General features: G+C 46.9%; 1 protein-coding gene across 2 annotated transcripts in view; it reads right to left on the reverse strand.

The window, feature by feature from the left end:
- ATRN (attractin) overlaps positions 1–26,441 on the reverse strand; it is a 104,229-nt gene that overhangs the window by 56,958 nt on the left and 20,830 nt on the right. For both annotated transcript variants that reach the window (XM_040419329.1, XM_040419330.1), the window contains exons 3-16: positions 24,712–24,825; positions 13,891–14,019; positions 10,003–10,205; positions 9,050–9,218; positions 8,478–8,568; positions 7,883–8,126; positions 7,437–7,620; positions 6,902–7,056; positions 4,598–4,682; positions 3,586–3,806; positions 2,124–2,242; positions 1,912–2,050; positions 1,644–1,819; positions 1,246–1,465 (exon numbers count right to left, since the gene is read on the reverse strand). In XM_040419329.1, the coding sequence (XP_040275263.1) occupies positions 1,246–1,465; positions 1,644–1,819; positions 1,912–2,050; positions 2,124–2,242; positions 3,586–3,806; positions 4,598–4,682; positions 6,902–7,056; positions 7,437–7,620; positions 7,883–8,126; positions 8,478–8,568; positions 9,050–9,218; positions 10,003–10,205; positions 13,891–14,019; positions 24,712–24,825 (2,249 nt within the window). The remainder of the gene's footprint in view (positions 1–1,245; positions 1,466–1,643; positions 1,820–1,911; positions 2,051–2,123; positions 2,243–3,585; positions 3,807–4,597; positions 4,683–6,901; positions 7,057–7,436; positions 7,621–7,882; positions 8,127–8,477; positions 8,569–9,049; positions 9,219–10,002; positions 10,206–13,890; positions 14,020–24,711; positions 24,826–26,441) is intronic.

Below are 26,441 nucleotides of genomic sequence, written 5' to 3' on the forward strand. Positions count from 1 at the left end.
GCAACTAGATCCTTCAGGCGCCAGCCACAGCAACTAGATCCTTCAGGCGCCAGCCACCGCAACTAGATCCTTCAGGCGCCAGCCACAGTAACTAGATCCTTCAGGCGCCAGCCACAGTAACTAGATCCTTCCGGCGCCAGCCACAGTAACTAGATCCTTCCGGCGCCAGCTACAGTAACTAGATCCTTCCGGCGCCAGCCACAGTAACTAGATCCTTCAGGCGCCAGCCACAGTAACTAGATCCTTCAGGCGCCAGCCACAGTAACTAGATCCTTCCGGCGCCAGCCACAGTAACTAGATCCTTCCGGCGCCAGCTACAGTAACTAGATCCTTCCGGCGCCAGCCACAGTAACTAGATCCTTCCGGCGCCAGCCACAGTAACTAGATCCTTCCGGCGCCAGCCACAGTAACTAGATCCTTCCGGCGCCAGCCACAGTAACTAGATCCTTCCGGCGCCAGCCACAGTAACTAGATCCTTCCGGCGCCAGCCACAGTAACTAGATCCTTCCGGCGCCAGCCACAGTAACTAGATCCTTCCGGCGCCAGCCACAGTAACTAGATCCTTCCGGCGCCAGCCACAGTAAATGTGTCCTGCCGGAGCCAGTGATAGTGAAAGCGTCCTTCAGGTGCCAGTCACAGGAAATCTATCATGCAGCGCCAGTCATGGTAAATGTGTCCGGCAGGTACCAGTCCAAGTAAAACCATCATGCAGATGCCAGTCACAGTAAACGCTACCCTGCGACAGTGCCTGTAAACTCTAACCGGTCATAGTAAACCCACGATTCAGGAAGCAGGCACAGTTAACCTGTCATGCCTGCAACAGTCCCTGTATACCAGTCATGTTGGCACCAGTCACAGCAAACATACCCCAGTGTACTTGTTTCCTGTGCACATAATGGGGGTCATTATACTGAAGTACGCCTATATTAGGTGTATTTCAGGCCTAGCTGGCGGCACAACGGTTAGTTGCTCCACTATCTGCGATTTCTCCAGGGTTAAAATTGTGGGCATGGCGTGGGTAAGGAAGGGGACTGGTCGACAGGCCCGTCTCATTTACCATTATCTACGCCTGTTTCATAAGCCGTGTTACATTGAGAACTGGCGCCGGAGTTATATAGAGGTCGGTGCTTGTTCATAACTTCGCCGGATCCACCACCAGCTGAGGGCTTAAACCGCCAGTCTTCATAAAGGTGACCCAGCAGCACGCACCCCAGACACGGAAGGACTAACCGCTCTTACACATACCTGGTCTTTCACAGACGCTGCCATTTATCTGGTGGATACAGGTTGCCGTCTTTAGGCCCGCTGTGGAAGGTTCGGCCAGGTAGCCGCAGAAGCCGACACCGCTGGGCTCCCCTGCTTGCCACTGCAGCGTGGTGTTGGTGAAGGGCGACATGTCCTCCCAGCACCAGTAAGAAATGTTTATCTTTCGGAGGCCGACCCAAGGGGTGAGCTCGCTCTTTGTCTGGGAGAAAACAGTTCTAGATTAGGTTGGAGGATTTTCTGTAACTTTCATACATATTTAATGGTTCAGTTTTTCACCATTCCCAACATCTCTGTTTGCTGTCACTGAAGGCAAACCTGCAACCAGTGAGGAACAGAAGAAATCCTTGTTCTGGGAGAACACAGCAATCGAGCGTTACCTGCATGTTCTGCAGCTGCTTCACCACGAACTCCACCTTCTTGGGGGTGGTGAGGGACGCCAGCATCGCGTTGTGCTGCCGGCACGCCTGCTTGGAGAAGTCATAGTTGTCCTTGGTGCTGGTGATTTTCAGGCAGGAGCTTTCCACCAGATGCCAGGTGGCCCCACAGATGTTTTCTGGGAATATTTATCATCATCGTGAGGCTTTGACAAGGTGAAGTCATCCAGTCTATGCAGTCACAGTCTCAAGCCTGCGGCCTGTATTTTACCTGGCAGCCCCATACACTCCTGGTTCCGAGATTCCCACTGGCAGTTCTGGTCCACGGCGCAGCTCTTACAGCTCGTCTTCTTGCTGCAGTAAAACCCGTAGTTACTCTTGGGACAGTTCTCATATGATGTCACCGCTCCCTGGAAACAGAACATATACTGAGTATGTAGCACATGGTATGGTGACATGGGGGCAGCGGGGGCGATCACTGACCTGGCTGCAGTTCTGGAGGAGGGATATACACTGGTCGTTACACCACCGGCAGCCATTGGAGTTAGCCGAGCAGCTGAAGCAGTCCGTGTACTGATCGCACCGGCTGTCGCCCTCCAAAGCTGTCACACATACAATAAGAAATTTTTACTATGTACATCAATGTGTCATCAACAACGGTATTACTGACCGCGGTGGAGGGGGAATGACAGGACAGTGCGCGGTGGGGGGGGGAATGACAGGACAGTGCGCGGTGGGGGGGGGAATGACAGGACAGTGCGCGGTGGGGGGGGGAATGACAGGACTGTGCGCGGTGGGGGGGGGAATGACAGGACAGTGCGCGGTGGGGGGGGGAATGACAGGACTGTGCGCGGTGGAGGGGGAATGACAGGACAGTGCGCGGTGGAGGGGGAATGACAGGACTGTGCGCGGTGGAGGGGGGGAATGACAGGACTGTGCGCGGTGGAGGGGGGAATGACAGGACAGTGCGCGGTGGAGGGGGGAATGACAGGACTGTGCGCGGTGGAGGGGGAATGACAGGACTGTGCGCGGTGGAGGGGGAATGACAGGACTGTGCGCGGTGGAGGGGGGAATGACAGGACAGTGCGCGGTGGAGGGGGAATGACAGGACAGTGCGCGGTGGAGGGGGAATGACAGGACAGTGCGCGGTGGAGGGGGAATGACAGGACTGTGCGCGGTGGAGGGGGGAATGACAGGACTGTGCGCGGTGGAGGGGGGAATGACAGGACTGTGCGCGGTGGAGGGGGGAATGACAGGACTGTGCGCGGTGGAGGGGGGAATGACAGGACTGTGCGCGGTGGAGGGGGGAATGACAGGACAGTGCGCGGTGGAGGGGGAATGACAGGACAGTGCGCGGTGGAGGGGGAATGACAGGACAGTGCGCGGTGGAGGAAGAATGACAGGACAGTGCGCGGTGGAGGGGGAATGACAGGACTGTGCGCGGTGGAGGGGGAATGACAGGACTGTGCGCGGTGGAGGGGGAACGACAGGACTGTGCGCGGTGGAGGAGGAATGACAGGACTGTGTGCGGTGGAGGGGGGAATGACAGGACAGTGCGTGGTGGAGGAGGAATGACAGGACAGTGCGTGGTGGAGGAGGAATGACAGGACTGTGCGTGGTGGAGGAGGAATGACAGGACTGTGCGCGGTGGAGGAGGAATGACAGGACTGTGCGCGGTGGAGGGGGAATGACAGGACAGTGCGCGGTGGAGGGGGAACGACAGGACAGTGCGCGGTGGAGGGGGAACGACAGGACAGTGCGCGGTGGAGGGGGAACGACAGGACAGTGCGCGGTGGAGGGGGAATGACAGGACAGTGCGCGGTGGAGGGGCACTGATAGCAGCACACATGGAGGAGGAAGACTTAGAGGAATGTAGATAGTGGAGGGGGAATGACAGGAACATACATGAAGGAGGACGCCTGAATGAACTGTATGGAATTCTTACACATGACTACAGGACATGTAAGGATGGTCTCATTTTGCTGCTTTGCTGTAGCCCTTTCCCAGGACAAGCACTGAGAGGCTTCGCTGTCCCAGACACACCGGACTCCAGGTCCGGCCTCCACACATGACGCGTGCGATGTAAACGCCTCGCAGCTCTTGGAGGTGTATATCAGGATGTCGCCGAGCAGGAGGCTGTTGAAGCCGCCAAATACAAACATTGTGCTGGAAAAAGGACAAAAACTGAATTAATCTAAAAGGTGAAAAATCACATTAATGGATTTTACTCACAAGGAATCAATGAGAACACAGGGCCCTCCACTGAACCTGCCCTACCCTGGATGTCCACCAGAGGTCAGTACTGACAGTAACCTACCAACAGATTGCTGATAATGATTAATAATCCTCTCATACTGCAGGATCACGTAGCAATCAGCAGGAATACTGCAGTATTAAGCAGGCCCTGCAGTACACCACAATAGGTGATCTGTTTTTAATGCCTTACTTCGATGCTAAGATCTGAATGCATGAAGTTACAGGTGTAAAGCATGAGGCTGCACCACTGAAAGAGTCTGATGACATATGTACACATACACTTGGTCACTAGTGCAGTGAGCTATAGGTGTCCATGTGGATAGCAATCTGGTTCATATCCAGAATCTCTCAGTGTTGCAGCCTCTGGCTCTTGATGGATGCTGGAACGCACCAAACCATTAAGGGTACATTCACACAACCGCATTTATGGGTCCGCATCCATTCCACAATTTTGAGGAACGGATGTGGAACCATTAATTTCAATGGGGCGGCAAAAGATGCGGACAGCTGGCTGTGTACATTGCGCAAAATGCGGAACGCACACGGCCGGTATCCGTATTTTGTGGATCTGCAATCTGCGAGCTGCAAAACACATACGGTCGTGTGAATGTACCCTTAGTCTGTATATCACTAACAAGGTAGGGTGAGAAGAGCGAAGAAGCAAGCCAGGGAAACCGATAATTCCGTTTTCCTAATTTTACCCGTTTTTCAGGACGGCGGTGTGACCGAAGCGATTGACATCATAGCCCAGAGTGGGAAATGGCAGCTGGTGCCAGGTATCGCAAGCTAAAACAAAAAGGGACAAAACACATACGGAAAATTAGATAAACTACCCATACAGTGAGGTCCCTTTAACCCAGCATCTGATAATCTAGAAAGTCCGCCATATGAATAGTAAAGCAAGCAGCACATTTCCTGGCTGGCAGCGTACGGAGCCGGGCTACCTCTGCCGCACTGTGGCACCTCTGCCACGAGTCGGATCCTCACCAATCTGATATTGATGATCTATCCTAATAAACCTGTTAACGGACTCCTTTATGTCTGCAGCCATTAACAGCGGGCACAGCTCCTGTGCTTTGTAAGCATAGAGAGGATACCGGTGACCTGGTAATAGAACTAGGGGATGGTACAGTACTGATACACCTACACTGCGGCACGTCAGGGCACCAGGGGCGGTGGGAGAGGGGCCACACAGATACACACTACCCAGAAAAGAGCAGCACATTGCTATTCACTTACATTATGTATGGAGAAGACATTTTACCATAGAAATGTTGTTTAGTGGGCAGATCCCTTTGGCGGTGGGCTCTGGTATAGCTGGTCCTGGGTCTGAATTCAGTTCAGGGATTGGGTCTAAGGTCTAAGGGAGTTAAGGGGTCTGCACTTGGATCTGAATGATTTTAGGAGGAGTTATATATGAGCTCTGAAATCATTTAGGGGTCTGGTCTGTGGTCTGAAAGAGTACGGGTTTTAAAAGGTTTAAGGTGTCTGGGGTCAGAGTTTAGGGGTCTTGGTCTGGGGTATAATAGAGTTTAGAAGTCTTGTTTGTGGCCCGAAAGGATTTAGGGGTCTGAGAATTTACAATATCAAATAGCATAAGGGAATGGTCTGGGGTCTGAAAAAGTGTAGGGTTCAGTCTGGAATATAAATAGTTTAGGGGGTCCGGTCTGGAGTATGAATACGTTTAGGGGGTCCGGTCTGGAGTATGAATACGTTTAGGGGTCCGGTCTGGAGTATGAATACGTTTAGGGGTCCGGTCTGGAGTATGAATACGTTTAGGGGTCCGGTCTGGAGTATGAATACGTTTAGGGGGTCCGGTCTGGAGTATGAATACATTTAGGGGGTCCGGTCTGGAGTATGAATACGTTTAGGGGTCCGGTCTGGAGTATGAATACGTTTAGGGGGTCCGGTCTGGAGTATGAATACGTTTAGGGGGTCCGGTCTGGAGTATGAATACGTTTAGGGGGTCCGGTCTGGAGTATGAATACGTTTAGGGGGTCCGGTCTGGAGTATGAATACGTTTAGGGGGTCCGGTCTGGAGTATGAATACGTTTAGGGGTCCGGTCTGGAGTATGAATACGTTTAGGGGTCCGGTCTGGAGTATGAATACGTTTAGGGGTCCGGTCTGGAGTATGAATACGTTTAGGGGTCCGGTCTGGAGTATGAATACGTTTAGGGGTCCGGTCTGGAGTATGAATACGTTTAGGGGTCCGGTCTGGAGTATGAATACGTTTAGGGGTCCGGTCTGGAGTATGAATACGTTTAGGGGTCCGGTCTGGAGTATGAATACGTTTAGGGGTCCGGTCTGGAGTATGAATACGTTTAGGGGTCTTGGTCTGGGGTGTAATAGAGTTTACAAGTCTTGTTTGTGGCCCGAAAGGATTTAGGGGTCTGAGAATTTAGAATATCAAATAGTATAAGGGAATGGTCTGGGGTCTGAAAAAGTGTAGGGTTCTAGTCTGGGGTATAAATAGTTTAGGGGTCCGGTCTGGAGTATGAATAAGTTTAAGGATCTGGTCTCGGGTGTAAATTAATTAGTGGTCTAGTGTTAATTAAAGGGGTTAATTACAGGCACAGAGACCAGAGGTGAGGACCGGACGCAGTGCTGGAAATAACGGCGACTAGAATGAGTTATTTTATTATTTTATCAGATTTAGGGGCCCTGGGGAGATTCTTCCATAACTTTGAAAACCCGTTGAATTTCGGCCTTGCATTCCCATTCCTCATTTATTTGGTGTTCAGCTTGGACCTTCCCCATAGTCACCTTTACCTTGAGAACCCCGGGCTCAGAGTATGTTCACATGCTGCAGAATACCACTCATCTGAATGGGGCTTGAAGAAATCCATGCACATGAAAAAGGAAATCCGCACAGGATTGGCGCCGAGTGCATAACCCCTTTATCACGCAACATTTTATGTACTGTCCAATAATCCAGAATATTTTGTACCAAGTTCGAGGAATTTTATGTGTTTGATAACGGGCAGTGGTCGGTGCCCACACCCACCTATGTCATACGCCATGAAGTCCTTAGAGAAGCACTTGGCTCCGTAGCTCATGGACGTGTCGTTGTGGGTGTTCCCTCCGAACACCAGCATGGTGCCGCTGACGATCACAGCCGTGTGCAGGAAGCGGAAAAACTTGCTGTCTTTTAGGATTCTCCTGGATTAAAGAATAAAAATTTTTAAAAAAATTGAATGAAAAGTAAGGACACAGAAAATCAGCTCCTTATACTTAACCCTGTCACTGCTGGGACATATTAACTGCGCCATTACTAGCGTCACTATATAGTGTTAAAGGATCAGTAAGGTTACACTTGGCAGTGCTGTCTCCATCTGCTTATAGATTTGGATTACCCGTTTATACCCCTGGGAGATGTGAACCCACTTTCTCAGTCACCTGGAGTGCTGTCCACGTTGGAATTTAGCCGCTACTCAATGTTACACATTTCTACCACTAGAGGGAGCTCTTGAGCTGCACAGTAAACACCAGGGATGCACAATGTTCCAGGCACTGACTGATTCCACCGCCCCAGGACCTACCACATGTGAGTGTCCACCTCATACTTGTACAGGTCGTCCGCTAGGCGATTTTTGTTTGCGGTGAAAGCTTTGTATCCACCGTGGATATAGATGGATCGGGTGTTTTCATCATAAGCGGTGCTGTGGCCGTATCCCCCCTGGACTAGTGCCCCCTGAGTCTCAACGACGTCCCAAACATTAGTACCTAAAAAAACATGATGTAAATTAAAACATGCACTAAATAAAGAATGTCCGTCTCATTCCTCCATCCCCGGGGTACAGTGGACAGAAGCATCATCTGAGAGAACCCTGTCATGTAACCCTGCCGGCATATGACGTATTGTATACAACTGTAACAAACCCTCAGCTGTGACAGCAAGTCTGTCAGAAGATGGTTTTAGGCCTCTGAAGGCAGACAAATGGCCCACTTCACCATCACACGGACATAACGAGGGCTCCTCACTCACCCAAGTTATAGCTCTGGATGCTGCTAATATAGCCATAGAGGGGGCAATGGCCAAAAAACACCAGCATGACCGTACTGCCGTCCTTCAGAGTGACGATGTGAGCCGAGTGCCCCACCACAGCATACTGCTCTTTGGCATTCGGAAGGAGCTGGACCCAGGACTCGTTCTGAACATGGAAAACCCACAGCTCGTTGGATACGTCCCCTGTGAAGTCTATCTTGCCGCCATACATGTACATCTTGTCCTAGGAAGAAAGCGAGAGAAAGGGTCGTACACTATGTATACAATGACTCTGAGCTTCTGTCTATTCCCACTGCCTGACGCCACCACTAGAGGGAGCTCACTGCGTACAGATTGATCATAGGCTCATTTTCAGTCAGCTCCCTCTAGTGGGGGCTGCAGGCAGCTACAATATTATCAGAAACAGAATAGAAACTGAGAATTGGGAACTAATGATCGCATATATAACATATACAGCCAGAAGCTCAATCGTGCCAATCAGGAGACTGGAAAAGCTGGGTGCCGAGCCCAATATGTATATTTGTGCATTGCTCGATGCTCGTATTCTGGGAGCCACAGACCATGAGGAGGTTACCTTGTATAAAGCCAGGGAGTGTCCGTAGCGGATGACGACAGAGTTGACAGAGCTGTTCAGCTTCAGCCACTCGCGGGAGACCAGGTTATACCTGCACAAGACACAATCCAGTTACTGCCGACCTCTGCAGATCATTCCCTAAATCACATCATTATGTAATAAAACCCTCTGCAACTTTCAGTATACTCAGCATATTTAAGATCTCTGCTTGCAGTCACTGAAGGAAAACGGTACTTCCACGGGTGTCAGTCTGTGAGCTCCACACAGCAGCCATGGTCTCTGGTCTTAGACTTGAGGCTAAGAACCCGTCTGCGCTGTGACAAGCTGCAGATGTGAGCAGGTCTGAGGCTGCGTTCACACGGGCAGATAGCATGCTATGCACCCTAAATATATTTGATCTCGCAGTAAACTACCAGCCTGTGTGAATACAAGTCCAGAGAGGTTTTGCAGACCCTGAATGTAAACACTGTTCACATTCACTGACTGGAAGCAGAGGTTGGAGGAAATCCATGAGCACTGCAAGGTATGTCGCTTCTAGAGGATAAAAAATAAAATAAAATGCAGGTTCTCACGCCATAACCATCTGGTCGATGGAGTGGTCGAACACGTAGCCGCCCACGATCCACATGACATCATCCAGCACCAGCGCTTTGTGGGAAGCTCTTCCCAGCTGAGGATCGGAGAACTCCTCCCGGGTCCAGAAGGACTGGTTGGCAGGGACTGGGATAGAGCAGCCGGGACCTGAAGAAGCAAAAAATATTAGAAACCATTACACTGGGACTACTGCACTCAGCGATCGGAGACCTTAAAGGGCCAGTCCCATCTCAGGAAAAGTTTGACCACACAATATGCCAGAATGGTCCAATATATGGGGGTCCCACACCCGTCTCTCGGCCGCTGTGAATGGGGCAGTGGGTGTGCGCAGGTGGCTCTCTCCATTTACTTCTACATCAGCTTCGCACACAGGCGAGTCAGTGCACGGGGCCATTTTCAGAAGCCCTATGGAAGTGAATGGAAAAAGCCAGCCATGTACGCAGTGGAGGAGACTGCTGCTATTATATGCAGCGATCTCCTTCACAGTATGGGGCGGAGTGACCGCTAATGCAGTCGCTTGTCACCCTACAGACTCAATGTTTGCTGGCAGCACAGCGGGTTCAGACGGCATGTCCTGCAGCCAGCAAATAAGGACTGAGGCGACTGCACCAACGACTACCTGATGAACGAGCTTTTCGCACCTTTTAACGGGCAGCCTAATAATTTGCCCCAATATCAGGCAGGCTTCAGGTATCTCCTCATATAATCCTCCTTGCTCCTAACCCCACCTGCCGTCCTTCATCTGGTAGTGCCAGATATCTATGGCAGTGTACAGTGCCGATAAACCTCACCCGCCATACATTCAGCCAAATTAAATACAATAGAGAAATCTCCGGCCAGACAGCGACCTGAGGCCGACACCTCTAATCCTTAAACATAGTAATGTAGATAATCCGCTGCAGGAGGTTCAGCGAGGATTACTGCGCCTCACCCTGCCAGCCGTCGCTGCACACGCAGCTCTTGGTGCCGTTCACGCTGCAGTCTCCGCGCTCGGGGAAGCCACAGTTGTCCCTGCAGTAGGGGATGTGGCAGGACTCTCCCTTCCACTCCTCGGCGCAGTCGCAGTACACACTGCTGTCGTTTCCCTGCATGCAGATCCCCCGTCCTGAGCAGTTGTTGGGACATGTGTTTATGCTGGAACGTAAATGGATATTGTAGGGTTAAATGGGAGATAGCAATCCAAGGCTAAACTTAAAGGGGTCACCCCCACAAAATCAGTAACGCATAAAAAAATAAAAAGTTCCCAAAGGCTTCAACCCTCTGTTTTAAGCCACACTCTTTCTACCCAATACATATTACATTCTCTTTACCAACCTTCAGCATCACTGCTAACCTAGATCTAGTAAATCTAGTCCCCTGTAAGCTCCCAGTCACTTGTCTTCCCTATGTGGCGGCTGTACACATATTACCCAGTAAGTTCCAGTCCGTCTTCTTCCTCGTCTAGTTGTGTAAATCTAGTATTCTGTAATCGCCCAGTCACTGTTCTTCCCTATCCAGTAGCTGGAAATATAGTACCCAGTAAGTTCCTAGTCAGTCTTCTGCCCCCTCTAGAAGCTATAAATATAGTACCCAGTAAGTTCCTAGTCAGTCTTCTTCCCCCTCTAGAAGCTATAACTATAGTACCCAGTAAGTTCCTAGTCGGTCTTCTGCCCCCTATAGAAGCTATACATATAGTACCCAGTAAGTTCCTAGTCAGTCTTCTTCCCCCTCTAGAAGCTATAAATATAGTACCCAGTAAGTTCCTAGTCAGTCTTCTTCCCCCTCTAGAAGCTATAACTATAGTACCCAGTAAGTTCCTAGTCGGTCTTCTGCCCCCTATAGAAGCTATACATATAGTACCCAGTAAGTTCCTAGTCAGTCTTCTTCCCCCTCTAGAAGCTATACATATAGTACCCAGTAAGTTCCTAGTCAGTCTTCTGCCCCCTCTAGAAGCTATACATATAGTACCCAGTAAGTTCCTAGTCAGTCTTATTCCCCCTCTAGAAGCTATAAATATAGTACCCAGTAAGTTCCTAGTCAGTCTTCTGCCCCCTATAGAAGCTATACATATAGTACCCAGTAAGTTCCTAGTCAGTCTTCTGCCCCCTCTAGAAGCTATACATATAGTACCCAGTAAGTTCCTAGTCAGTCTTCTGCCCCCTCTAGAAGCTATACATATAGTACCCAGTAAGTTCCTAGTTAGTCTTCTTCCCCCTCTAGAAGCTATACATATAGTACCCAGTAGGTTCCTAGTCAGTCTTCTTCCCCCTCTAGAAGCTATAACTATAGTACCCAGTAAGTTCCTAGTCAGTCTTCTTCCCCCTCTAGAAGCTATACATATAGTACCCAGTAAGTCTTCTTCCCCCTCTAGAAGCTATAAATATAGTTCCCAGTAAGTTCCTAGTCAGTCTTCTGCCCCCTCTAGAAGCTATACATATAGTACCCAGTAAGTTCCTAGTCAGTCTTCTGCCCCCTCTAGAAGCTATACATATAGTACCCAGTAAGTTCCTAGTCAGTCTTCTGCCCCCTATAGAAGCTATACATATAGTACCCAGTAAGTTCCTAGTCAGTCTTCTTCCCCCTCTAGAAGCTATAAATATAGTTCCCAGTAAGTTCCTAGTCAGTCTTCTGCCCCCTCTAGAAGCTATACATATAGTACCCAGTAAGTTCCTAGTCAGTCTTCTGCCCCCTCTAGAAGCTATACATATAGTACCCAGTAGGTTCCTAGTCAGTCTTCTTCCCCCTCTAGAAGCTATACATATAGTACCCAGTAAGTTCCTAGTCAGTCTTCTTCCCCCTCTAGAAGCTATACATATAGTACCCAGTAAGTTCCTAGTCAGTCTTTAGCCCCCTCTAGAAGCTATACATATAGTACCCAGTAAGTTCCTAGTCAGTCTTCAGCCCCCTCTAGAAGCCATAAATATAGTACCCAGTAAGTCTTCTGCCCCCTCTAGAAGCTATAAATATAGTACCCAGTAAGTTCCTAGTCAGTCTTCTGCCCCCTCTAGAAGCTATACATATAGTACCCAGTAAGTTCCTAGTCAGTCTTCAGCCCCCTCTAGAAGCTATACATATAGTACCCAGTAAGTTCCTAGTCAGTCTTTAGCCCCCTCTAGAAGCTATACATATAGTACCCAGTAAGTTCCTAGTCAGTCTTCAGCCCCCTCTAGAAGCCATAAATATAGTACCCAGTAAGTTCCTAGTCAGTCTTCTGCCCCCTCTAGAAGCTATACATATAGTACCCAGTAAGTTCCTAGTCAGTCTTCTTCCCCCTCTAGAAGCTATACATATAGTACCCAGTAAGTTCCTAGTCAGTCTTTAGCCCCCTCTAGAAGCTATACATATAGTACCCAGTAAGTTCCTAGTCAGTCTTCAGCCCCCTCTAGAAGCCATAAATATAGTACCCAGTAAGTCTTCTGCCCCCTCTAGAAGCTATAAATATAGTACCCAGTAAGTTCCTAGTCAGTCTTCTGCCCCCTCTAGAAGCTATACATATAGTACCCAGTAAGTTCCTAGTCAGTCTTCAGCCCCCTCTAGAAGCTATACATATAGTACCCAGTAAGTTCCTAGTCAGTCTTCTTCCCCCTCTAGAAGCTATATAGTTCCCAGTAAGTTCCTAGTCAGTCTTCAGCCCCCTCTAGAAGCTATAAATATAGTTCCCAGTAAGTTCCTAGTCAGTCTTCTGCCCCCTCTAGAAGCTATACATATAGTACCCAGTAAGTTCCTAGTCAGTCTTCTGCCCCCTATAGAAGCTATACATATAGTACCCAGTAAGTTCCTAGTCAGTCTTCTGCCCCCTCTAGAAGCTATACATATAGTACCCAGTAGGTTCCTAGTCAGTCTTCTTCCCCCTCTAGAAGCTATAAATATAGTTCCCAGTAAGTTCCTAGTCAGTCTTCTTCCCCCTCTAGAAGCTATAAATATAGTACCCGGTAAACGCCCAGTCAATCTTTTTCCCTATGTAGTAGTTTTAAGGGGTTTTAAGGGGTTTTCTGGGATTTTAATATTGAAGACCTATCCTCAGGACAGGTCATAAATATCAAATCACCGGGGGTCCGACAACTGGCACCCCCGTCGATCAGCTGGTTGAAGGGAAGGCCTCGCTCCATCCAGAGGATAGGTCATCAGGACTGAAATCCTGAAAAACCCTTTTAAATATAGTAGCCTGTAAGTTCCCAGCCATTCTTCTTCCCTATATGTCAGCTGTAAATATAGTACCCAGTAAGTCCCCAGTCAGCCTCCTTCTCCCTCTGGCAGCTGTAAAGCTCACAGTCAGTCATCTTCTACTATAGCCATAGCCCCGGTGTGTAACTATAGGCGTTATAAGAAAGTACTGGTTAGTTTAGTGTTTTTTGTCGCGGCTGTGGGTGACCATATCAGCCATGTAATCTGCACAGACGGCAGGAGGCTGTGCAGACCTGGATCTGCCGACTGTGTAGGAAATAGCGCCTCCTCTGCATTCTCTATGCTGCCGACACCCAGAGGAATCGCTAGGAGGAGCACAAATGTACTGACCGCAGAGACAATCAAGGGTCTAGAATGAGGCATAAAACACAATGCAAGGTCAGTCTGCTGCACCAAAAGGGGGCACACGTCAGTGTTTCCTGCCCCCCAGACTCAGGGAAAGGGTGTGTGCAAATAAGCCAAGTGCTGCCCTATTAGCCCTATTATAGGGGTCCAGCAGAGAACCGATGGAGGGTCAGGAGGCCGTCAAGCAGGGGCTGTGCATCCCTGAGAAGCTTAGGCGACCCTGTGACTAAATTATAGATGAAAGAAGATGGTAAACCAGCACACAGTGACAGAACCTCTCCTCTGCTGAAGTGTTGTCACAGCTTCCTACCTGTAGCTGATATTAAAGCCGGTCAGGTTGTAGGCCGCGTCGCTGAAGAAATGTAATAGGGCGTATCTAGAAGTAATGGAGACTTCGGGGACCGTCTCGTTGCCTTCGCTCTCCGGAACAATAAGCCCACTGAAAATAAATATTATAATTGTAACAATGTCATGTATTATCAGCCAGAAAAATTATTCAAAAACGTTGGAATTATTTATTATCTTCCGTATAAAGATGAGAGGTTGTCATCATGTGTAAAAAGCACCCCCATCCGATCCTTCTCCGTTCCAGAGCCACCACTCCGATCTATTTTTCATGCCTATATACTGCTGAGGCCAGTGACTGGCTGCAGTGGTCACGCAAGAAGTCATCGCTGCAACCAAAAATCATACTGACGTGGCCAGCGTGCAATACTGAGTTGCTCCTGTAGTGGCCGCTGCAAAGGACATGTATAGATAGAGGAGCTTCCCCTGGACTCTTCATGTTTATGGATATCTTAAAAGGGGTCCTCTCCAGGATTTAAATACTGATGATCCATCCTTCGGATAGGTGAGGTCTGACACCCTGCCGATCAGCTGAACGGCTCCGTCCAAGGTGTTCTGTGGCTCCCACTGAAGTGAATGGTGACCAGCGCCGTCCAGTACATGACATGACAGAGTTTCCCGTTCCGGCGACTACTCTCAGCGCTGGAGCTACTGCCGAACAGTCAGAAGAGTGCGGGGTGAAAGACCCATCACATCTTGTTAAATCCTGGACAACCCCTTTAAAAAGCTTTTGTGGGTAAAATGAAAAGCTCTGGGATGTAATACCCGGTGTTAAAAATCGTCTGCCGCTTTCAGGATCCCTGCTTGCAGACAGTGAATGGAAATGGTGTTTCGATTAAGGAGCCAAAAACCTTTCCTGAAGCACTGTAACGAACCATACATCTGTGCACGCAGCACCTTTTCATTCGCTGACAGCAAGAAGGGACGTGAATGACTTGTATCTTAGCAGCTTGCAGGACTGTTAAATATAGGATAATTATAGGCAAAGAGCATGGATTGGGCTCATTACTGGGTGTCAGGACCTCACCGACACATCACATGGCATGTACACGCGTGTAGCCTGACAATATTACATCTCATCACCATGACGACATATTATTACAATGTCAGCTCGTTATGGCTGAGACTACACAGAAACGGCTCATTACATGGCCATAGCGGGATGCAGACGGTCGTTAGAGCAGATTACGCAGGAAGGGGGGGCGACGGCGAGAACCAGGGCCGGGCTCCTCGGCCTAAAATTAAAATCTCTAACGTACAGATGATTATTGATTGTAATCTTTCTCTGCCTTCGATGAGTCCCATAGAGAATGAATGGAGCAGCTGGCAGTCCTCTAGGACAGGGAACGGGACCCCCATGTTCTGGATCAGTGTTCCAGTGATAGCGATCCTTTCTGCACACCAACATGGACTCCGCCCCGAACAGGAGGCCTTAGACCACCTAGATCAGGGATCAGCAACTTTCTGCACTCCAGCTGTTGTGAAACTACAACTCCCAGCATGCTCTTTCCACTTGGTTGGGAGTTTAGAGAGCAGCCAAGCAAGTGTGCATGATGGGAGATGTAGTTTCACAACACCTGGAGTGCTGGAGGTTGCTGACCCCTGACCTAGATCATAGGTCCACGGCGTACAGTCAGGGCAGGCCGAGGAGCCTGCGGGGGCCGATGGGGACAGAGGGAGCCCCCACCCTGCTCCTAACTACTGACCGGGGTATCTCTTCGGTCAGTGCTGGGCACCCGCGCCCAGTTATTACCCCGCCTGTAGGGGTAAATATCGATTTCACAAATCTGTTAAGATCAGGATTGATATTCACTGAAATGGCGACTAAGCAAATAAAAAAAACGGGTCACCCAGGCCTAGCGGGAACCCCGCAGAGCAGTGCAGGGCTCAGCATGTGCCGCAGGGAGGGTGGCGCCTTCTAGTGAGATGAATGGAGAACCCTGGTAATCTCCCATATACAGTATGTCACTCCTTTACCACTAGAGGGCAGGATTACGGACGCTACATAGGGCTACAACGCCAAGGGTTGGCCACCCCTAGCACGTGTGCCACAGAGAGCGCACAGCCCACATCCCACAGGCACGCCGCGGCGCCTTATAACACTTCAGATGTCCCACGTAAGGTGTCTGCTCGGCCCACCACCGTCACCGGCCGACTGCACAACACAATCGGATTACAAGTATGTAACGGGCTGGGGGCAGGCGGTGGAAAAGGATGGGGAGACTAGTACGGTGACTGCTAGGGGGGAGAATGGGGAGCAAGCTTCTGAGAACTTTAGGGGTTGGGATGGCGAGCCTGAAAGGAATTACTCTGTATGGAGGGGTTGAGATCTGGATACGATTGGTGGATGGGGGGTGAGCTCTGATTGTTATTACTTTGGGGGGTGACCAGTGTAGTATGGGGCACCAGTATATGGGAGACCCCACCACCAGCCATGCACTAAGTGACAGTGCTGGGAGAGGGCAGTACTTTATTTTTATTGATGACCTATCCTCAGGAGTCCAGGGTCCTCTCCGGGACTTAACGGCCTGACGCCGCCTTCCTTTCATCGTTTACTGCCCGCCGTCCTATTCACTTCTATGGGACGGCTCTGTAGTATACACTTGAATAGGAAGGAGCCGTCCCATTGAGGTGAATGGCACAGACTGGAATTGCACCTGACTACTTGAAGATGGCGGCATCTGCAATGCTGTCAGTCTGTGGGACGGGATCTTCTCACATAGGACGCAGGGTCACTGCTGACCACGCTGAGGCCTGTGTCGCCGGGTCCTCGGGGACAAGGGTCACACTGATTATTTGGCTTGAGTCACCCACACTTTGTGGTATACCACACTCCTGTATTACGGCACAGCGAGCGCTTCACCTGTAATATTTATTTTTTTAAATTGCCACGCCGTACAAAAAAAAAAAGGTAGCGGACATAGGTATACACTAATCCTCCGCCCCCACCATCGGCATATCTCAGAAGAAAGCAATGGAAGATTAAGACAATGAAAACTGGGAGCCGAGAATTTCCAAATATACAGGCAGGTAAACTCTTCAACTTTCTAATGCACTTTGCCATTCAATGCCTCTCAGGTCTCCAAGATCCCGATTACCGTCAGTAAATGGGAAGATCACAGACCAGAGCTCTGAAACGCAGCAGTACTAGTCACCGAGGACAAGCCTTCCACCCCAAGCGGCTGCTCCAGCGGCCTCTAGAGTGGACGTCCGAGATGTCACCTACAGCAGAGCGGAGGGTCCCTGAACATAAAGAGACCGCCTGCGGGGTACTTAGACTGGGAGGATTAAAGGGATTTTCCATGATTTTCATAATAATGGCCGATCCTCAAGAGGTCATCAGTATGAGATTGGTGGGACCCGATCAGCTGTTTGAAGAGGCCGCAAAGCTCCGTGGGCAGTGACTGTTCATAGAAGACTTTTATACAAAAATTTATTTCTCACCATACGAAAGTGCGATATGCTTTAAAGGGGTTGGCCGAGTTATATTGTTGTCCTTTGTACGTTTCTAAGTAGGCAAATGTAACAGCTTTACCATGCACTTACTGCATCTACAGTGGCTCCTTAGGGCTCTTTCACACTTGCGTTCTTTTCTTCCGGCATAGAGTTCCGTCGTCGGGGCTCTATGCCGGAAGAATCCTGATCAGTGCAATGCATTCTGAATGGAGAGAAATCCGTTCAGGATGCATCAGGATGTCTTCAGTTCCGGAACGGAACGTTTTTTGGCCGGAGAAAATACCGCAGCATGCTGCGCTTTTTGCTCCGGCCAAAAATCCGGAACACTTGCCGCAAGGCCGGATCCGGAATTAATGCCCATTGAAAGGCATTGATCCGGATCCGGCCTTAAGCTAAACGTCGTTTCGGCGCATTGCCGGAGCCGACATTTAGCTTTTTCAGAGTGGTTACCATGGCTGCCGGGACGCTAAAGTCCTGGCAGCCATGGTAAAGTGTAGAGGGGAGCGGGGGAGCAGTGTACTTACCGTCCGTGCGGCTCCCCGGGCGCTCCAGAGTGACGTCAGGGCGCCCCAAGCGCATGGATCATGTGATCACATGGATCACGTCATCCATGCGCATGGGGCGCTCTGACGTCACTCTGGAGCGCCCCGGGAGCCGCACGGACTGTAAGTATACCGCTCCCCCGCTCCCCACTACTACTATGGCAACCAGGACTTTAATAGCGTCCTGGGTGCCATAGTAACACTGAACGCATTTGGAAGACGGTTCCGTCTTCAAATGCTTTCAGTACACTTGCGTTTTTCCGGATCCGGCGTGTAATTCCGGCAAGTGGAGTACACGCCGGATCCGGACAACGCAAGTGTGAAAGAGGCCTAACTCAGATCTCACTGAGGGTCACATGACCTGTGACTTCAGCTTCTCTCCCTGCTCTGATGATGTTTCTGCACAAGTCTGAGAGAACAGATACGTGTCTGTGCACGGGACGTCACTGTGCTGTCCACGCCCCTGCACTGGCTGAGCTGCTGCTGTCTGTCCTGCTCTCCCTCTCCCTGGATTCTTCAGGAAAATTTAACCCCTTCTGCAGCACACACTCAGGACTGGAGGCTTTTTGAAAAGCTTCAGGCAGTGAAGAGACACAGGATCTTCCCTCCTCATCCTGCAGACACAGAGCTGACAGACTAGGTTCTGCAGAGCATTGCACAAGAACAGGTAGGGGGAAGATCCTGTGTGTATCAGCAGTGTCATTGTACAGCTGGGACTTGTAGTCCTACACATACAACAGGGCAGGGGAGCACTTGTATTCACAGGAGGAGAGGCACAAATATTCATGAGGAAAACCTCAGAGACGGTTGTTACTGCAGGTAAACATAGCCCAGAAGAGAAGCAGGGAAATGAGGAAATAGAATTTTTATTGCCTAAAACTTGCTTAGCTTATTTATACAGTTGCAAGAAAAAGTATGTGAACCCTTTGGAATGATATGGATTTCTGCACAAATTGGTCATAAAATGTGATCTGATCTTCATCTAAGTCACAACAATAGACAATCACAGTCTGCTTAAACTAATAACACACAAAGAATTAAATGTTACCATGTTTTTATTGAACACACCATGTAAACATTCACAGTGCAGGTGGAAAAAGTATGTGAACCCCTAGACTAATGACATCTCCAAGAGCTAATTGGAATGAGGTGTCAGCCAACTGGAGTCCAATCAATGAGATGAGATTGGAGGTGTTGGTTACAGCTGCCCTGCCCTATAGAAAACACACACCAGTTCTGGGTTTGCTTTTCACAAGAAGCATTGCCTGATGTGAATGATGCCTCGCACAAAAGAGCTCTCAGAAGACCTACAATTAAGAATTGATGACTTGCATAAAGCTGGAAAGGGTTATAAAAGTATCTCCAAAAGCCTTGCTGTTCATCAGTCCACGGTAAGACAAATTGTCTATAAATGGAGAAAGTTCAGCACTGCTGCTACTCTCCCTAGGAGTGGCCGTCCTGTAAAGATGACTGCAAGAGCACAGCGCAGACTGCTCAATGAGGTGAAGAAGAATCCTAGAGTGTCAGCTAAAGACTTACAAAAGTATCTGGCATATGCTAACATCCCTGTTAGCGAATCTACGATACGTAAAACACTAAACAAGAATGGATTCCATGGGAGGATACCACAGAGGAAGCCACTGCTGGCCAAAAAAAACATTGCTGCACGTTTACAGTTTGCACAAGAGCACCTGGATGTTCCACAGCAGTACTGGCAAAATATTCTGTGGACAGATGAAACCAAAGTTGAGTTGTTTGGAAGAAACACACAACACTATGTGTGGAGAAAACGAGGCACAGCACACCAACATCAAAACCTCATCCCAACTGTGAAGTATGGTGGTGGGGGCATCATGGTTTGGGGCTGCTTTGCTGCGTCAGGGCCTGGACGGATTGCTATCATCGAAGGAAAAATGAATTCCCAAGTTTATCAAGACATTTTGCAGGAGAACTTAAGGCCTTCTGTCCACCAGCTGAAGCTCAACAGAAGATGGGTGTTGCAACACGAAAACGACTCAAAGCATAGAAGTAAATCAACAACAGAATGGCTTAAACAGAAGAAAATACGCCTTCTGGAGTGGCCAAGTCAGAGTCCTGACCTCAACCCGATAGAGATGCTGTGGCATGACCTCAAGAAAGCGATTCACACCAGACATCCTAAGAATATTGCTGAACTGAAACAGTTCTGTAAAGAGGAATGGTCAAGAATTACTCCTGACCGTTGTGCACGTCTGATCTGCAACTACAGGAAACCTTTGGTTGAAGTTATTGCTGCCAAAGGAGGTTCAACCAGTTATTAAATCCAAGGGTTCACATACTTTTTCCACCTGCACTGTGAATGTTTACATGGTGTGTTCAATATAAACATGGTAACATGTAATTCTTTGTGTGTTATTAGTTTAAGCCGACTGTGATTGTCTATTGTTGTGACTTAGATGAAGATCAGATCACATTTTATGACCAATTTGTGCAGAAATCCATATCATTCCAAAGGGTTCACATACTTTTTCTTGCAACTGTATATTGCTGCCCATCAGATTGTTAATGCTATTTATTTTTTTCATAACTCGGACAACCCCTTTAAAGCAGAGGAACAGAAGAACATAAGGTCCGAGCGTCACAGACCTATGGAAGTACTGGAACTCACATAATACTTTCACACACTCGAGTCAAAGCTCATTTGGATCACACATTCCCTTCCCGAAATAAGCGTTCAGTGGGTTAAGTTCTCCGAATCACTGCGAGCGACATGAAGCCACTAATAAAAGACTAATGATTCCTAATAGTGGAGGCTCACGTAGCAGGTGAAACCAAAAGCAATTGGCACCGAGCGGTGACATTACCAAGGCTGGACTCCATCCAGGGTAAACCTGGCGTCAACAAGCATTTAGCTGTGCAAATACAGGTAGGTGAAAACCAGAGGAATGTACAAGTGTACAGGACACACGCCAACTACCGACACCAACATGTTTACATACAACACGGAAGGAAGCGCAAGGGGACACTGCATCATAGAACAGCCAGCCATACAGAAAGCATATAAAATAATACCGCCCCCAAACATACAACTACCACAGTACAGCTACTAAGTGCAAGAATATAACTACTATAATACTGCTCCTATGTACAAGAATATAACTACTATAATACTGCTCCTATGTACAAGAATATAACTACTATAATACTGCTCCTATGTACAAGAATATAACTACTATAATACTGCCTCATATGTACAAGAATATAACTACTATAGTACTGCTCCTATGTACAAGAATATAACTACTATAATACTGCTCCTATGTACAAGAATATAACTACTATAATACTGCTCCTATGTACAAGAATATAACTACTATAATACTGCTCCTATGTACAAGAATATAACTACTATAATACTGCCTCCTATGTGCAAGAATATAACTACTATAATACTGCCTCCTATGTACAAGAATATAACTACTATAATACAGCTTCTATGTACAGGAATATAACTACAATAATACTGCCTCCTATATACAGGAATATAACTACTATAATACTGCTCCTATGTACAAGAATATAACTACTATAATACTGCTCCTATGTACAAGAATATAACTACAATAATACTGCTCCTATGTACAAGAATATAACTACTATAATACTGCCTCCTATGTACAAGAATATAACTACTATAATACTGCTCCTATGTACAAGAATATAACTACAATAATACTGCTCCTATGTACAAGAATATAACTACTATAATACTGCTCCTATGTACAAGAATATAACTAGTATAATACTGCTCCTATGTACAAGAATATAACTACTATAATACTGCTTCTATGTACAGGAATATAACTACTATAATACTGCCTCCTATATACAGGAATATAACTACTATAATACTGCTCCTATGTACAAGAATATAACTACTATAATACTGCTCCTATGTACAAGAATATAACTACAATAATACTGCTCCTATGTACAAGAATATAACTAGTATAATACTGCTCCTATGTACAAGAATATAACTACTATAATACTGCTTCTATGTACAGGAATATAACTACTATAATACTGCCTCCTATATACAGGAATATAACTACTATAATACTGCTCCTATGTACAAGAATATAACTACTATAATACTGCTCCTATGTACAAGAATATAACTACAATAATACTGCTCCTATGTACAAGAATATAACTACTATAATACTGCCTCCTATGTACAAGAATATAACTACAATAATACTGCTCCTATGTACAAGAATATAACTACTATAATACTGCTCCTATGTACAAAAATATAACTACTATAATACTGCTCCTATGTACAAGAATATAACTATTATAATACTGTCTCCTATGTACAAGAATATAACTACTATAATACTGCTCCTATGTACAAGAATATAACTACTATAATACTGCTCCTATGTACAAGAATATAACTATTATAATACTGCTCCTATGTACAAGAATATAACTACTATAATACTGCTCCTATGTACAAGAATATAACTACTATAATACTGCTCCTATGTACAAGAATATAACTACTATAATACTGCTCCTATGTACAAGAGTATAACTACTATAATACTGCCTCCTATGTACAAGAGTATAACTACTATAATACTGCCTCCTGTGTACAAGAATATAACTACTATAATACTACATCCTCTGTACAAGAATATAACTACTATAATACTGCTCCTATGTACAAGAATATAACTACTATAATACTGCCTCCTATGTACATGAATATAACTACTATAATACTGCCTCCTATGTACAAGAATATAACTACTATAATACTGCTCCTATGTACAAGAATATAACTACTATAATACTGCCTCCTATGTACAAGAATATAACTACTATAATACTGCCTCCTATGTACAAGAATATATCTACTATAATACTGATCCTATGTACAAGAATATAACTACTATAATACTGCCTCCTATGTACAAGAATATAACTACTATAATACTGCTCCTATGTACAGGAATATAACTACTATAATACTGCTCCTATGTACAAGAATATAACTACTATAATACTGCCTCCTATATACAGGAATATAACTACTATAATACTGTCTCCTATGTACAAGAATATAACTACTATAATACTGCTCCTATGTACAAGAATATAACTACTATAATACTGCCTCCTATGTACAAGAATATAACTACTATAATACTGCCTCCTATGTACAAGAATATAACTACTATAATACTGCTCCTATGTACAAGAATATAACTACTATAATACTGCCTCCTATGTACAAGAATATAACTACTATAATACTGCTCCTATGTACAAGAATATAACTACTATAATACTGCTCCTATGTACAAGAATATAACTACTATAATACTGCTCCTATGTACAAGAATATATCTACTATAATACTTCTCCTATGTACAAGAATATAACTACTATAATACTGCCTCCTATGTACAAGAATATAACTACTATAATACTGCCTCCTATGTACAAGAATATAACTACTATAATACTGCTCCTATGTACAAGAATATAACTACTATGGTACTACAATTGGAAATGTGATACATTTATGTGGCTGGAATACCCCTTTAATACCCCTGTCAGTTCCTTGTTACCACTTGCAGCATATGAGGAATGGCTATACGGAAAGGCTACTTTCACACTAGCGTTTTTACTGGATCCGCTTCCGTTACTGATAATACAACCGTCTGCATCCGTTATAAACGGATCCGGTCGTATTATCTGTAACATCGCCAAGACGGATCCGTCATGAGCTCCACTGAAAGTCAATGGAGGACGGATCTGTTTTCTATTGTGCCAGATTGTGTCCACATCCCAGGACAGAAAGCAAACGCAGCACGCTGCTCTCCGGTATGGGAACGGAACGTATTCTGGCGCACTCTGTTCTGATCAGTTATGTTTTGTCCACATTGACAATGAATGGGGACAAAACAGAAAACCATTTTTTTCCCGGTATTGAGCCCCTATGACTGATCTTAATACCGCAAAAAATTAACGCTAGTGTGAATGTAGCCTTACATGTCCCTATATGCACATGTGCGCCCTCTGTCTTCCTTCATCCGCGGCACAGCAGAGTCGGAGAAGTGATATGAGAGATGCTGGACTACAAAGTGTATGTAAATCCTAATCCCTGGACGCAGCCACCGGAGACCACAGAAACGGCGTCATGATGCGGAGATTAGGCAGAGGTTACAGAAATCCCCTTCATCCTGCATAATGAGCCGCTCCGACTACAGCACTAAGAAATAGTAGGAAAAGGGTCAGTAATAGTATATAAAAATGGTGGTAGTAGTAGCAGCGACAGACAACAATGTAACGGTGGCAGTAGTAGTAGAAATAGGACTAGCTATAAAGTAGTAATAGCAATGGTAGCAGTAGTAAACGCAGGAGTAATAAGTAGCAGTCATAGTACGAATAAGTTAAAATACTAGCAAAAATAATAGTCGCCATTTTAACAGTAGTAATAATAATACTTATCAGTAACACTCTGACATAAAAATACCAATATGTCGCAGGGCTGCGCAGCCGCTTGCGGCATTGTCGCAGGGCTGCGCAGCCGCTTGCGGCATTGTCTCCATGCAGACACTGTGCCAGGACATGTAAACGGGATGAAGATGTCTGCTTGCTGTCAGTGAAAAGGAGCATTCATTGTTCAGTTGGCTGAAAATCATTCCAGAGCTGATATTGCTGACAAGCCGGGATCCCGCTCACACAGGGTGAGACCAGACAGAAGCGTCCTGCAGTATACTGCACAGTACCTGAAGGCAGCCACCAGCGGGGCGTAGATGGAGTCTCCATTGTACACGTACAGGTGATCCCAGCTGCACTCTGTGGCAAAGTGGTTGAAGCGCAGACGCAGCACAGATTGGGGTCTGGAGAGAAGAAAGAGACTGTCAGTGCGGCCGCCATCAATACCCGACAGTCACCACTACCCCCCGCACATAGGATGTGGTCACCCAACCGAGAACATGCATCATCAGCCCTGTCTAATACTGCACTACTGCAGGCATCTTCACTAATTGTTCTATTCATGAAGCAGAGGGCCCAGGATGAGCAGTGATCAATTCTGTGGAATTGTGGGAGGACAGATGACCGAGGAGTAGATAAACTGCAGTCTAAGGGAACCGTCTCGGGGGCCACTCTAAGGGGGACCTGCCACCACTCCAGACTTACCTATACAACTATGTGGGGGGTCGACAAAATGACATGAGGGTCACCTATACAAGAATGAGAGGTCGTCTATATGATTAAGTGGGGGTCATCTACAGGAAAACACAGGATCATCTATAGGGTTATATAGGATTATACAGGGTCCTCTATAGGGTTATGTATGATTATACAGGGTCCTCTATAGGGTTATGTATGATTATACAGGGTCCTCTATAGGGTTATGTATGATTATACAGGGTCCTCTATAGGGTTATGTATGATTATACAGGGTCCTCTATAGGGTTATGTATGATTATACAGGGTCCTCTATAGGGTTATGTATGATTATACAGGGTCCTCTATAGGGTTATGTATGGTTATACAGGGTCCTCTATAGGGTTATGTATGGTTATACAGGGTCATCTATAGGGTTATATATGATTATACAGGGTCGTCTATAGGGTTATGTATGATTATACAGGGTCGTCTATAGGGTTATGTATTATTATACAGGGTCATCTATAGGGTTATGTATGATTATACAGGGTCGTCTATAGGGTTATGTATTATTATACAGGGTCATCTATAGGGTTATGTATTATTATACAGGGTCCTCTATAGGGTTATGTAGGATTATACAGGATCCTCTATAGGGTTATATATGATTATACAGTGTCATCTATAGGGTTATATATGATCAGATAGGGTTGTCTATAGGGTTATATAAGATTATACGGGGTCGTCTACAGGGTTAAATACGATTATATGGTCTCATCTATAGTGTTATATAGGATTATACAAGGTTGTCTATAGGGTTACATATGATTATACAGAGTATATTAAAGCCCTGTGTACAGGGTGCAGTGTCGGCCCTCGTCACGCGTCACTTTCATCATTCAGAAATTTCACTCCCTTGGAGGATGAGGCGACATGACGGGGGATGTCTAATGATTGAAGGTTTTTACAATGTGGACGGCGGCCTTCTAGATAAAGTGTGACGTCCGCAGCAGTATCCAACATCTCTGAACAGGCAGAAGGGCGCGCATACACGGATATAAGTATGTGCACGGTGTCAGGTGTACGGGGCTCCTCTGACAACAGTTTGGGGGGGGGGGGGGGGATTTTTCGGCAGGAGTCGCCCTCACCCAGGGCTAATCAGCCACGCCCGTCATCCTCCTTGTAAGACGCGGTGCACGGCAGGGTGCAGCACAGTCCCTGCCCGCTCCCTCCTCCTCACCTTTAGACTTTGGGCGCCGGTCATATTTGTTATTTACCTTGTGAGTCCAGCGCTCGCCCGACATGTCACACAGCCAGCCCCCCTTTGTACCCAGACTAATGG

This window comes from Bufo bufo, chromosome 2 (assembly GCF_905171765.1).
Source record: "Bufo bufo chromosome 2, aBufBuf1.1, whole genome shotgun sequence".
Lineage (NCBI taxonomy): Eukaryota > Metazoa > Chordata > Amphibia > Anura > Bufonidae > Bufo > Bufo bufo.